The sequence below is a fragment of the Bombina bombina genome, chromosome 1, assembly GCF_027579735.1.
Source record: "Bombina bombina isolate aBomBom1 chromosome 1, aBomBom1.pri, whole genome shotgun sequence".
NCBI lineage: Eukaryota > Metazoa > Chordata > Amphibia > Anura > Bombinatoridae > Bombina > Bombina bombina.
The window spans coordinates 1,050,592,918-1,050,608,824 of NC_069499.1; the positions used below are offsets into that span (position 1 = coordinate 1,050,592,918).

Below are 15,907 nucleotides of genomic sequence, written 5' to 3' on the forward strand. Positions count from 1 at the left end.
AGGCAATGCGAATGCAATCTGTATATGTAGAAATGTATTGTGTGTGAGTGTGTATATACTATATATATATATATATATATATATATATATATATATATATATATATATATATATATATATATATATATATATATATATATTGATTGATTGGAGTAGCCGTGTTAGTCCAGAGATTTATCAAAATAACAAGGAGTATTGCATTGAGTGGGATGTTATATTGGAGAAAACAAGTCAAAAACTTCACCTTCGGATGAACTTACACAGACACTCAAGCAAAAACCACTGTGAAACAAAATACTGTACCCCTGTTGGTCACCATTTCACCCAACCTGACCAATCCCATCCAAAACCTCAAAATCAAGATTCTCAGAGGCAACTTCAAAAACACCATGGAAAGAAAAACCTTTGAAATGAAAATAATGGACTAAAATGTGGACTCTTAACCCATTATCAAAATTTTTTGTAATGTACTTTTCATATACTGTAGTCAATTACATTGTATACTCCACACTCTCTATGCATAGGTACACAGGTTAGCCTATGTCCACACTTTATGTCATTATTATTATTCCCCCTTTTTTTTTTTCTTTCTTCCCTTTCTCCTTTTTGACTATTTTATATTCCCCTGTATACCTAATTTCCCATCTTTATTCATATTGATATATAACTTTGTCAGTATATGCTTTGTGTATAACCATAATCTTTTACTGGACACTATCTGCCTGTCTCCTAAACCCCCATATGATTTTTACGACAACCCCTCCTCCCCTTGCATTCAGACCCTCTGTAACACTTTCACCTAGATTATGAGTTTTGCGGTAACAGGGGTGCGGTGTTAACGAGCAGTTTTCCCTCACCGCTCACACTGCAGACAACGCTGGTAATTACAGGTCATTTTAAACCCCGGCGTTAGCCGCAAAAAAGTGAGCGGAGAGCAAAATTTAGCTCCACATCTCACCTCAATACCAGCGTTGCTTGCGGTAGCGGTGAGCTGGCTGAACGTGCTCATGCACAATTTCCCCATAGGAATCAATGGGGGAGAGCTGGCTGATAAAAAACCTAACACCTGCAAAAAAGCAGCGTTCAGCTTCTAACGCCCAGTCCCATTGATTCCTATGGAAAAATACTTTTTTTGTCTACACCTAACACCCTAATCATGAACCCCGAGTCTAAACACCCCCTAATATTACACTTATTAACCCCCTAATCTGACGCCCCCGACATCGCCGACACCTACATTTTATTATTAACCCCTAATCTGCCGATACGGACACCGCCGCCCACCTACATTATCCCTATGAACCCCTAATATGCTGCCCCCAACATCGCCGACACCTACTTTTTATTTATTAACCTCTATTCTGCCGCCCCCAATGTCGCTGCCACCTAACTACACTTATTAACCCCTAATCTACCACCGCCAACATCGCCGCCACTATAATAAAGTTATTAACCCCTAAATCTAAGTCTAACCCTAACACCCCCCTAACTTTAAATATAATTTAAATACATCTAAATACATTTTTTATCATTAACTAAAGTATTCCTATTTAAAACTAAATACTTACCTGTAAAATAAACCCTAAGCTAGCTACAATATAACTAATAGTTACATTGTAGCCATTTAGGATTTATTTTTATTTTACAGGCAAGTTTGTATTTATTTTAACTAGGTAGAATAGTTATTGAATAGTTATTAACTATTTAATAACTACCTAGTAAAATAAGTACAAATTTACCTGTAAAGTAAACCCTAACCTAAGCTACAAATTACACATAACACTACTCTATAATTAAATTAATTACCTAAACTAACTACAATTAAATTAAATAAACTAAAGTACGAAAAAAAACACTAAATTACAGAAAATAATAAAATAATTACAAGAATTATAAACTAATTACACCTAATCTAATCCCCCTAATAAAATAAAAAGCCCCCCAAAATAATAAAAAGCTCTACCCTATACTAAATTACAAATAGCCCTTAAAAGGGCCTCTTGTGGGGCATTGCCCAAAGTAATCAGCTCTTTTACCTGTAAAAAAAATACCAATACCCCCCCCAACATTAAAACCCACCACCCACACACCCAACCCTACTCTAAAACCCACCCAATCCCCCCTTAATAAAACACTAACCCCTTGAAGATCACCCTACCTTGAGACATCTTCATCCAACCGGGAAGAAGTGGTCCTCCAGACGGCCAGAAGTCTTCATCCGAACCGGGAAGATGACCTCCAGACGGCATCTTCTATCTTCATCCATCCGGAGCGGAGCGGGTCCATCTTCAAGCCATCTGACGCGGAGCATCCTCTTCCATCCAACGACTAACACTAAATGACGGTACCTTTAAGTGACGTCATCCAAGATGGCGTCCCTTAAATTCTGATTGGCTGATAGAATTAAGGTAGAAAAAATCCTATTGGCTGATGCAATCAGCCAATAGGATTGAAGTTCAATCCTATTGGCTGATCCAATCAGCCAATATAATTGAGCTTGCATTCTATTGGCTGATTGGAACAGCCAATAGAATGCAAGCTCAATCCTATTGGCTGATTGGATCAGCCAATAGGATTTTTTCTACCTTAATTCCGATAGGCTGATAGAATTCTAATCGTCACTAAAGGTACCCTCATATAGTGTTAGTCGTCGGATGGAAGAGGATGCTCCGCATTGGATGGCTTTAAGATGGACCCGGTCCGCTCCGGATGGATGAAGATAGAAGATGCGTCTGGATGAAGGATTCTGCCCATCTGGAGGTCCTCTTCTGCCCGGATCGGATGAAGACTTCTGGCCGTCTGGAGGACCACTTCTGCGCTGGTTGGGTGAAGACGTCTCAAGGGTAGGGTGATCTTCAAGGGGTTAGTGTTAGGTTTTATTTAAGGGGGGATTGGGTGTGTGGGGTGGTGGGTTTTAATGTTGGGGGGTATTGTATTTTTTTTTTTACAGGTAAAAGAGCTGATTACTTTGGGGCAATGCCCCGCAAAAGGCCCTTTTAAGGGCAATTTGTAATTTAGTATAGGGTAGGGCTTTTTATTATTTTGGGGGGCTTTTTTATTTTATTAGGGGGATTAGATTAGGTGTAATTAGTTTAAAATTCTTGTAATTTTATTATTTTCTGTAATTAAGTGTTTTTTTTTTTCGTACTTTAGTTTATTTAATTTAATTGTAATTGTAGTTAGTTTAGGTAATTAATTAAATTATAGTGTAGTGTTAGGTGTAATTGTAACTTAGGTTAGGGTTTATTTTACAGGTAAATTTGTACTTATTTAAATAGATAGTTATTAAATAGTTAATAACTATTTAATAACTATTCTACCTAGTTTAAATAAATACAAACTTGCCTGTAAAATAAAAAATAAATCCTAAAATGGCTACAATGTAACTATTAGTTATATTGTAGCTAGCTTAGGGTTTATTTTATAGGTAAGTATTTAGTTTTAAATAGGAATAATTTATTTAATTGTAGTAATTTTATTTAGATTTATTTAAATTATATTTAAGTTAGGGGGGTGTTAGGGTTAGGGTTAGACTTAGATTTGGGGTTAATAAATTTAATATAGTTGCAGCGACATTGGGGGCGGCAGATTAGGGGTTAATAAATGTAGGTAGGTTTCGGCGATGTTAGGGACGGCTGATTAGGGGTTAATAAAATTTAACTAATCTTTGCGAGGCGGGAGTGCGGTGGTTTAGGGGTTAATATATTTATTGAAGTGGCGGCGATGTCCAGTCGGCAGATTAGGGGTTAAAAATTTATTTAAGTGTTTGTGATTTTGGGGGGCCCTCGTTTTAGGGGTTAATAGGTAGTTTCATGGGTGTTAGTGTACTTTTTAGCACTTTAGTTAAGAGTTTTATGTTACGGCTAGTTAGCCCATAAAACTCTTAACTACTGACTTTTAAATGCGGTAGGAGTCTTGACAGGAGAGGCTGTACCGCTCACTTTTTCCAAGACTCGTAATACCGGCGTTAGGCAAATCCCATTAAAAAGATAGGATACGGAATTGACGCAAGTGGATTTGCGGTACACTGTACCTGCCAGACTTTTTAAGGCTAACGCAAGACTTGTTAATCTAGCAGTTTGTCTTTTTAGCCTGTGTTTTAAGATATAATCTGTAAATTCCATCAAATTGGTCAGTATTGCTTCAGACTTGAAAAAGGAAGACATTCTTCCGAAAGCTTGTCAATCTTATAAATGTATAGTTAGTCTACTAAAAAAGTATCATTGCTCAATGCAATACTCTTGTTATTTTGAGATATATATTAAATATATGTATGTGTGTGTGTATATATATATATATATTATATATATATTTTAAAATGTTTTATTTATTTTCTCTGCACTATTACAAATGTTTTTACTTTCCACAACACTGCCCTACATTTTTCCATAACTTCATCTTCAACTTTACATATGTCATAGGAAACCCCAAGAACATGCTTACACATTTTGTCCATTGTGAAGCTGGTTTGGCAAAGTGTTGTTGGCAACAATAACATTTGTTGCTAGATTGTTCCTGAACCAAATGAGGGTGCAGAGAGTGATGAGCATGAGGGGCTTCATTTGTGAACCTATGATGAAAGGTTTATTAGATATCTGTTTGCCTGAAAAGTACACAACTGTTTGTAGATATGCAATGTGTATTCGCTATCTATCTATGTATCTATCTATCTATCTATCTATCTATCATCTATCTTCCTATTTGTTTCTGAGTAGTACATTCTCCCTGTCTCTGTCTAGTATCAACATGTTGATCTTTCTCATATATCTAATTTATAAAATGGGTTATAATAAATAGATACAGAAGCAAGCTTCTAGTATATAATGTTATCTGGCAATCTCATTTACATTACCTTGATATTTTAAATATGATGGAATGCTTATATAAACATGAGCATACTAATTGGGGGCTCAATTTATCATCCACGGACGGACAGAGGCATACGTATTTGCCCCTGTCCACCCAGCTTCTCCTTTGGCGGGCAGTATACACTGCCCACATTTACCATTGCACACAAGCACTCCTGTGCGCTTGTGTGCAACCCCGCACCCGGCACCTTGACCTCATCAAAAGAAGGCAGCTATCTAGGGGAACTTAAATTCAGAGGAGGCAGCCATGTTACTGCTTATGTAATGTTTACTGCATTGCTACCTCTTTGGCTGCTTATGTGCTGATAATAAATATGCATGCGATTAGTCCTAATGATGACATTCCTAAAATTTATATGATGTGAAATATTGAGAGGCACTTGAGTAATTTGTGCCTATGGTCACTCTGGAATTGAATTTTGAATTGCTTTTATGGAAGGATTTTTTGCTTAGAAAGCCAGAACCACTAACTGAAGTAAAGATATATAGCTGTGACTGGTACAGCCGCTGTAACTCAGGTAACTGTCACGCTGCTCCTGTTGCTCTGCTGTGGTCATTGCCATGGACACAGGCACTCCTGTTTGCTAGGGATACGGCAGTGTAACTGCAGCACGTTGATGACATCATCACTGCCTGCCCTGTCTTCCCTATGTAAAGGCCTCAGTCTCTCTCACATGTGCCCAAGTATAGGTTTTACTACTTGTGCTCCTGGGGTGCTGTATATCTGTATGTTGAATTGCTGTATTGATTCACTGTTGCTGAACTCTGCCTGTTTGACTACTCTGCTTGCCTTCCAGGCCTGAATTGTTGGACTGCTTAACTGTTAATGAACTCTGCCTGTTTGACTACGCTGCTTGCCTTAAACTCTGCATTGCTGGATTGCTTAAACTGTTGATGAGCTCTGCCTGTTTGACTACTCTTCTTGCCTTAACCTCAGCATTGCTGGATTGCTTAACTGTTGATGAACTCTGCCAGCCTGACCATTCTATTGGTTTACCCCTGAACTGTTATACTGCTGGATATCCTTTTGTTGCTGACTCCTGCCTGTTCCCAGTCCTTCTATTGGTTTACACCTGAACTGCCATACTGCTGGATTACCTTCCTGTTGCTGCTGAGAACTGCTCTGCCTGCTATGAGTACTGTTTACCTAATTTTACAAACTCTCTCTCTGCTCTGGGATATTTCCCACTATCATTCAACTTGATGCCGGGGTAAGAAGACTACTGGCCAAGTTTGGTCTGATAGTGGAATATCCCACGAGCATTACAGTAACTATCTTTACCACATTTTCCAGGACAACTTTAAATTTGGGTAGTCTGTCCCTAATTTTTCAAAGGATAATTTGTCCCCACAATGTGTTCCCACAGCCGTTTGGTCCAGGGGCTGGATTGGCCTTCCAGGACAATAGTCCACAGCAGCAGGAGCCAGCCAACCACAATTTAAGGGGATGGTGCATGGGGCAATGAGCTCTGCTGGATCACCTCATAATGGTCACCAGTAATTGGTTATCGATTTTATTTCCTTCTGTGCATCCCAGTCCCGCCCCCCACCATAGCAACTTAAAAAAACTAAAAGCAGGTTAGGAGCAGGGTGGCTGGAAGAGGCTTTTGTGTGTCTGGAGGTAATATAGTTTTATTTTTATTTGCCACTAGGAGTAGCAATGCTGGTGCTTCAAAAACATGTACACTGCGAGTCTGTCTTTTTCTTTCTTACCCAACTCCAATCCTTTTTTTTCCACTCCCTGTATTCCTCTGTGACTGCCAACATCAGCTACCTGTGTTAACAAACCAGAATAGCCTTTTGCTCTACTGTGATGGAATTCCAGGTGCAAAAAAGCAGTTTATCCAGACACAGTAACGTTTGTTGGATCTCTTTTCCTCAGCCAATAAAATAGCATATAATCTGTTTAAAAAATGGTCATAAGTTTTTTCCTAAACTGAAGGTTATTTGTTCTACAGAGTCTGGTTCTGTCTCCCAAAATAGGTCTTTTTACAATAGGGTGTTAAATCAAGACTTCAAAATTATGTAAGTCTTCTAATTTCCTGAAAATATATTTCCTATAATAGAGTTAACTTAAGAGTCCTACCGCCTCCTCAACATTTATGAGCTGTCCGGAATTTGGGACTGGGAAATATGGTCAACTTTAATCTACTGACCTCCAAGAAGCATCTCTTGTAGCAAGTTGTCAATTTTGGCCATTCGAAGAGTTTGACAAATTGGATTTGCTCAATCAGCTGCCAGGTAATGCCTCTGTAAGGTGGGCAGCAGAAGGAGAAGTTCCCCAAACCTTCCTCTAGAATCATATTGTCTGTCATTGATGTAATCTTCCAGGCTAACCCTGCACCTGGTACCTCATCCTCTTGATTTTGCTGGGATCACTTAATCCTTTGGCATCTGGAAATATAATTAACAAATTAGATAGAATCTAACCACTCAAAATAAAATTATATATATTATATATATATATATATATATATATAATTATTTAGCAATGATAAATTCAGTTTAATGAATGATAATTCTTTTGAATAGGTACTTTAAACACTTAAACAGATATAGAGCCTTGTTTTTTTTCCATTTATCTGTCAAAACTACATATTATTCATAAGTAGACAACCCAAGGTATTGATCTAGGCCCATTTTGGTATATTTCATGCCCCACCATTAACTATTTCAAAAAATTAGGGTTTTACACTGAAATTATTTACATACCACTTGTGCAACCATGACACAAATTTTTGTAAAAGCTCCTCTGGGATCCCCTTTGTTCAGAAATAGCAGACATACATGGCTTTGCCATAGTTTTTTTGTATTTAGAATGCAGCTAATTGCAGTTGTGCACCACACTTCTATTATTCCCATCAGTAAAGGGGCTAATCAGGTAGCTTGTAAGGTTAATTTTAGCTTTAGTGTAGAGATTACACTCCAATCCTTGAACCTCCCACCTCTGATCACCTCCCAAAACTGCTCTCTTCCCTCGCCCACCCACACTCAGTCCCCAGACTCTGCCAGGTATGCAGTTTAGGTTGTTTTATTTTTTTATATTTTTTTCTGCAGTGTTGTGATCCTCCTCAAACCTACCACATCCCTGATCCTCCCAAATTGCTCTCTAACCCTCCCCCTCCCTGTAGTGTATGGTCCCACACACTTCCCCCCCTCCGACAATCATTAGTTTAGGGCCTTCACCATTCCACATTTTTTCTTTAGTGTGCTAGCTCCAAACTACCTCTCCCTTCATTTTTTTTTCTGCAGTGTTGGGCCTATCCCATTACCTCCCATTACCTCTCCCCTCCCCTGCTGGCCCACTCACCCTCCTCCCGTCTTTTCCTCCCACACCTTCCGCGGGGAGCCCAGCAGATGATCATGTATCAGCCATCATGTGAAACTGAAGGCACCGATCGTGATCCGTTTCCATATGCAGACAGATGCACTGCAGCTCAGGAATACCAGCTCTTGGCTGTCACTAGACAGCTGAGACTGCTAGAGCTTCCTGCATCTGCAACGTATATATACGTTATGTGGTACGATGAGCTTTTGTACCACATAACATATTGTACACATCATATTGGGTCATGGGGGTTAAAATATAGAATATGATTCAGGTGTAAAATCATGCCAAAATCCCTGAGGTTTAAAAATATTAAATTGTTTTAGCAACATTTATATAAATGATCAATTGAATTTAAACTGTCGTCAATTTTTAATTTTTTCTAAATGTTAGCAATATATTGTAATTAGTAGTTTAAAACATAGAATATGATTATGTTGCTAAAATCATGGCATAGCTTAAAGCACTGGTTTTCAAATCTGTCCTCAGACCTCCCTAACAGGCCACATTTTGAGGATGTCTGAACTGGAGCAGAGGTGAAAATAATCAGCTGATTACGTAATCCTGAAAACCTAGCCTGTTAGGGAAGCCTGAGGAGAGGTTTGAAAACCAGTGGTCTAAATGTTTACAAATAGCAATTATTTCCAGTATCATACACTAGAACTCCTACATATTTATTTATATCTTTATTCTTCAAGCATTTCAGAACATACTTTATCAGTATGAGTCTGCTTTCCATCCTGAAGCTGACTGTTATGTTATTTAAAAAAAAATGCTGTGTGGATGTTAATGTAAATATTTTAATTCTACTTTATAGGCCTTTATAATATGGTTTAAAAGAAGCTGAAAGAGAACTCATCACTGATGATTTAAAGCACTGGTGAGATTATCTAAGAAATCTCATCAGTACTGCGAGGTCCCTTAAATAATTTTGAAAAGGAAGATTTTAGCTTGAAAGATGTTTATCTTTATATGCAGGCTTCTGAATGTGAGAGACACATATATTACAATGTAAATCTCTAAAAAGGCTCCATGGACTTTGCCTGATTTCTTTCCATCCCGGGGTTCTATAACTTTCCTCAACCTCATAAGAATGCTGTACGGCTTCACTTCCGGTGGCGTAGAATCAGCTGTTTGACCGCAAATTCCATCAACATGCATGCTCTCCACTGCGTCACCGCATTATCCAGCGCATCACTACATTCCAATTGCTGTAGTCCAGCATTCTTATGGGGCCGAGAAAAAGTCTGACCAAAAACAGAATCACTGCGCATGCGCTCCACCACAGAACCTAATCTCTAACCACATATATATATGGTGCACTGTAATTCCGCTATCTTCACTGTTTTTTTTGCCTCTGTCTGTGGGATTCAAGAGGGGCGCCCTGCCGATCTTCTGGCATCCACCCCAAATGAACCTTGTGGAATGAAAGGGGGGCAAATAAAGATAGTGAAGATGGGGGAATTATAGGGCATCGTATATATGTTTGATGCGGTGACCTGATGAAGCGCATGCGCTCTGAAGGGACTTGCAGTCAGACAGCTGAGCGGTGTCACCGGAAGTGACATGGTCCATTATTCTTATGGGTAAAAATTTTTTAGAATACTGGCTGGTTTTTGATCATTAGTCCCCTAGGATTTACAATACAGTTTTACTGACAATAATTTTCTTACTAATACTTTTTAGGCTATTTCTCACAGATTGATTTTTATTTAAGTTTTTAATTACAGCAATTTACATTAAAGCAGTGTTTCTCTATTCCAATATTCAAGGAACCCTGCCAGCTATTCAGTTTACTTCTATTGTAAAATTTCCTTTATTCTACTTATATTTATTGTTGAAAGGCATGCAGCAGTGCATTAGTGGGAGCTAGCTGTTGATTGGTTGTAGCACATACATTCCTTTTGTCACTGGCTCACTTGATTTGTTCAGCTAGCTCCCAGAAGTGCATTGCTGCTTCTGAACCTACTTACTCTTCAACAAAGAATACCAAGAGAACAAAACACATTTTAATTGTATAAACAAATTAGAAATTTGATTAAAACTGCTTGCACCATTTGTCATGATTAAAAAATTTTTTTTTTTAACATTTAACCTTCCTATTTCAGAACATTTCACTGTGGCTTTTTTGGGCTGTCAATCATACATATGCTTAGTTCACAAGACCAGCAATTCCTTGATAAAATACGTACAGCCAACAGAATGTTTGCAATTGATTATGGTAAAGATATTGTGATTATAAATTTAAAATATTGGTAGCCATCGGCAATAATAAAATATTTTTTGGTTTAGGTTCTCCTTTCCCTTTTATTGCTTCAATGGGAATCTGTAAAAATGATTATGATACATAGTTTGTTGCATTTTTACACAGTATGAATATCTGAAATATAAATGTTCCAGAATTATCAATGGCATTTCAGGGGCAACAAATTCAAGCACAAGCACTTTGCATCAGTTGGATTTAGAAAAGAATGCTGAAAAATAGCCCATTTCTGAACAGCAGTTTCCAAAAGACTGGAATCTAGACAAATAATTTCATTTTTCATGTTTAGCCACCATAATTCAATTTTAACTGAAATGTTAAACTAATTGAATCCTAACTTCAGAGAAATTAGATTATTACTCATTTAAAAACAAACCTTGTTCGCAAACACAGAGTTTATGTGTTGGGCTTGGGAACCTGATGACAGTGCGGATCAGGTCCAACAGACATCGCTGAATGCGGACAGCAATACGCTCTCCGTATTCAGCATTGCACCAGCAGCTCACAAGAGCTGCTGGTGCAACGCCGCCCCCTGCAGACTCGCAGCCAATGGGCCGCCAGCAGGGAGGTGTCAATCAACCCGATCGTACTCGAACGGGTTGAATTGTGGCGATTCCTGTCCGCCACATCAGAGCAGGTGGACAGGGTTATGGAGCAGCAGTCTAAAGACCGCTGCTCCATAACTTTGTGTTTCTGGCGAGTCTGAAGACTCGCCAGAAGTATGGGCCCTCAAGCTCCATTCGGAGATTGATAATGGGCCTCTAAATTTGAAAGACCTTATAATGTGTTTTGAAAGAGTTTGTGCCAGGAAATAATATGAAACATACTATGTTGTATACATACCTGGGTCAAAAAATATTATTGCTTTCAAACATGCATATTCATGGTCATCAATCTGAAGCTCTTGAAAGGGAACAACCAATTCATCTAATATCCTAATCGCTACTCGACCCACTTCAAGTTCTGGGCAGTTTCTTGGAACTACACGATCATTTCCTGTATAAACATTTTATAATACTTAATACATTTAGAATGGTGATAAGAAGACCATATTTATAAAAGTGCATATTGCTCAAAATATATAGTAAGTAACCGCCAAAATAATTTTAATGTCAGAGAGTCAATTCAAGCCAGTTCAAGTCTTCTTTAAAAGATTCAAATTGACATTCTTTAATTGAATTAAAGGGAGTGATAATCAGACAAGAACTAATACTAGATAAACAGAGAGTTAGATTTGCCCATGCTCAGAAGAGGCAGAATACCAACATGTCAGCACTCTTATTACCCTGACTGAGGGCAGTGACTACACTGAGATTTTCTAAATGCTCATTTTGCAAGAAAACAAGTAAGTTGTTTGCTGCTGTTTTTTTTCCTTTCAAAATCTGTTTCATTTTATGTTTACTTTGATTTAACATATTTGTTTTTGCTAAAGTAGTGCTATTTTATATCCCTTTAATTGGAGTGTCGTATTGCCTAAAGCTTACAACAAAACAAATTATTATTATTGCTGGTGTACTGGTGGGTACCTTATCTCATTCTACATATTTATTATTATTATTTAAATCCTCTATATATTTTTGTTGTTGGTGGTAGTGGTGGTGGGGGGTAGGGATCCTCACTTATATAGCTTATAAACTTCACAAATGTATGGATCTTCAAAATTTTAAAACCCAAACTGCTTCTTTGACTATAATTATATCAATTGCAGTAAACTGTCATAACTGCCTCATGATCTTTTAATACTGCAGAAATACTGCAGTACTTTGTATAGCACTGAATTACAGCCACCTGGTGATAAAGAACATAAAGAAAATTGAGTCAAGAAATGAGAAGGCTTGTTGCTGGCATTGTGTTAACAAAATTTGAATGGCTGTGAAAAAAAAATTAGGACAGATATGTGGCAAATTTAAGCTTGGAAAGCCTGTCATGTGATCTTTTATTTTTGAGAACTGGAAAAACCACACCTTTCAGACTTAAATTGCAGAAAAATAGGGCAAAATAAATAATGAAAGTATATATTACAAAGTTGTTTTAATTAAACATTTTATATTACAATCTCCAAGTGTTTCCTTTTAATCGCTCACAAAGTTAGCATTTTTTATAGTGGAAACAAAAACATTAAGACTGGACCCTATGCACTTTAAAGTCAAATAAAAAAATAATTGTATTCCAATAGACTGCAATCTCAAAATTGTACAAATGTGTTTAAATTACCTAGAAGTAAAATGTCTTTGTAAATCATCGACCGCTTAGCAACCCCAAGAAGTAAGTGCTCTCCTGCATGTGCTCTCAGTAAAGCCACCTATAACACAAAAATGCATTTAATATAGATCTTTGTATGAACCTTACCAGTGAACAGAGGAAGCTGGATATTGTGAAAACAGGGGTGCAGATTTGTATAAGTCCTTTTAAAGGACCAGTAAATACTGTAGATTTGCATAATCAACAAATGCATGATAAAAAGACAATTTAATAGCCTTAGGGGCCAATTTATCATGGCCCGAATGGGGCCGTATACCTCTGTTTCCGTGCGAGCCTTGAGGCTTGTGCAATAAATGCCGACAGCATATCATGCCCCCCAGACATTTGATAAATCGGCCGCTCTGTCTGAACTTCAAATCAGTAGTAGCTTTTTGTCTGACAAATTTCAAAGTTTATTTCCACGTCTCCTATCATGTGACAACAATGTGACAACCATCAGCCAATCACAAATGCATATACATATATACTTGCACATCCTCAGTATGAGCTGGTGACTCAAAAAGTGTAAATATAAAAATACTGTGCACATTTTGTTAATTAAAGTAAGTTGGAAAGTTGTTTAAAAGTGCATGCTCTAGTTGAATCATGAAAGTTTTATTTTGATTTGAGTGTCCCTTTAACATCATTAGTACATATGAAAAGCCTAATCCCCATTTAATACTGATGATGTCATGCAACTGTTATTGCTATGATAATCATTAGAATTTTGAAGAGAAACACAATAGCTAATACTTGATACAAGACATCCCTTGGCAAGTGAGAAGCTCTTGATCCCTTTCCCTCAAAACTGCTTTTCTGGTATCTATTTCTATACTGCAGTCCTGACGTAAATGAATGAATGAGGAGAGTCTCTTCTTCTACATATGCAGTCTCATTTAAACTTGGTTACTTTTTATTGCATGATTTGTTTCAGTTTATAGCAGATAATATTTCTCTTTATAACAAGGGGTTAATATTCCATATACCTGACAAAGGGTGCATGAAACTTTTTCAAAACTGATAAGTTAGTTGTTGCTTATATCACCTGATGTGTAAAAAGGGACATGAAACCCAATTTTTTTCTTTCATGATTCAGATAGAGCATGCATTGTTCAAACAACTTTCTATGTTAATTCTCTTATTGATTTTTCTTTGTTCTATTGGTATCTTTTGTTAAAAAACAGGGATGTAAGCTCAGGAGCTAGGGTTGCCACATTTTGCCCAGAAGATTCCTGGACACTTTCTAAATGGGGGTGGAGGGGGCGTGGCTTGGGGCATGGCATGACTTCTCACGGCCTCCAGGACCGTCTTTAACACAGGGCAAAAGGGGCAGCTGCCCTGGGCCCAGTCTCTGTTGAGGGGCCCAAGAGTCCTTTAAAAAAAATCTGCTGATGTGACATGGGGAACACACACATTCAGTCCTAATACTGTCACAGTCAAAAGTACTCTGCTTATATTTTTTTAAAAACTGTGCCAGACCGTGCCCGTGTCATGTGACATGCCAAGCTAGTGCCATGTGCTGTTTTAGATGTGCACTGTGCAGCCCTGAATGCAAAGCCCTAACTCGGCATCCAGCCATTTCCCACTGCATCAGAAAATGTCTTACTGGGGTTACCACTGTTACCAGGTAACTGCTCTGGTGGTGGGGATTGTTTCTGGGTAGGGCTGACTGTAGGCACATGCAGCAGAAAGCTGGAGCGGCAGGCACATGAGGATTTGAGCATCTGTGCAGCTGCATACACTGCTCTCTTCAGTCTTGAGGCTGTGTGACTCATCTCACACTGTATCCATGCAGCCTTGGACAGACAGCATCATGTCTACTGGTCCCCTTAGCCCTGCTCTTTCTGCTGTGGCCCTAAGATCAACTAACTGAAGTTTGTTATTGGAATAGTGCAATGTAGAAAGGTGTCAGTGGGAAGAATAAGTGAGTGCAAACACGCCCCCCCTCCCCATGCAGCATTGTCTAGTTCAGGGTGAGAGGGAACTTGTTCCTAGCAAAGAAGCTACATGTGCTGGTGTGGCTGATGTATAGCGTCATGCAGATACTTCACACATTAATGTAAGGTTTATTTTTATAGTTTTTATTTTCTCTCTGTCTCAGATTTTACAGCTTCCCATAGTAGTTCTGCTGTTCAAGTCAGTAAACTTATATTTGTCTGCACCTCCATGCTTCCTCCTTTACCTTGCTTTGCTCCTGTTGGCTGCCCTAAATCTCTTTAACCAGGTAACCTCACACCAGAATCACATTCAAAAGAATATTAAATGAATCCACAGTGGAGGAATTTATATATTTATTTACTTAATAGTTCTGCTTAGGTCCAGTTTCACATATTGCAATTTTTTTTTATTTTATTTTTTTTAAATGATTAGCCCAGCAGTGGATGATCCACCGCTGGGCTAATAATAAAAAAAAATTGATTTAGTTGTTTTTTGGGATGTTGGGGTGGAGAGCGAAATTGCATGGGGTGGGGGTGGGGGGGGGCCAAGAAAATTTTTGCTCAGGGTCCAATCAATATTAAAGACGGCCCTGACGGCCTCTAATGCAATATGAAATCAAATATATATATATATATATATATATATATATATAATATATATATATATATACATATAGATATATATATATATATTATGTATGTGTATATATATAATATATATATATATATATCATGTATGTGTGTATATACTGTATATATATATATATAATATAATATATATATTATGTATGTGTGTATATACTGTGTATATATATATAATATATATATATATATATATATAATGTATGTGTGTATATACTGTATATATATATATATATATATATTATATATATATATATATAATATATATTATATATATAATGTATGTGTGTATATACTGTATATATATAATATATATTTATATATATTTTGTATGTGTGTATATACTGTATATATATAATATATTTATATATATTTTGTATGTGTGTATATACTGTGTATATATATATATTATATATATTTTGTATGTGTGTATATACTGTGTATATATATATATATATATTTATATATATTTTGTATGTGTGTATATACTGTGTGTATATATATATATATATAAGCCACAGCCAGTATATTACATGAGAACACCCTGACTTAGAGCACAATGTGACCCTGTTAGTTACGGGACCGGCTGCACGCACCTCTGCTGTTTGACTGTTTCCTTAGATGGCGC

General features: G+C 37.3%; 1 protein-coding gene across 1 annotated transcript in view; it reads right to left on the reverse strand.

Moving 5' to 3' along the window:
- HNF4A (hepatocyte nuclear factor 4 alpha) overlaps window positions 1–15,907 on the reverse strand; it is a 91,069-nt gene that overhangs the window by 28,203 nt on the left and 46,959 nt on the right. Inside the window, 8 exon segments of the mRNA XM_053689783.1 lie at window positions 4,436–4,511; window positions 4,513–4,570; window positions 7,021–7,069; window positions 7,072–7,117; window positions 7,119–7,205; window positions 7,207–7,262; window positions 11,303–11,455; window positions 12,674–12,761. Coding sequence (XP_053545758.1) covers window positions 4,436–4,511; window positions 4,513–4,570; window positions 7,021–7,069; window positions 7,072–7,117; window positions 7,119–7,205; window positions 7,207–7,262; window positions 11,303–11,455; window positions 12,674–12,761 — 613 coding nt within the window.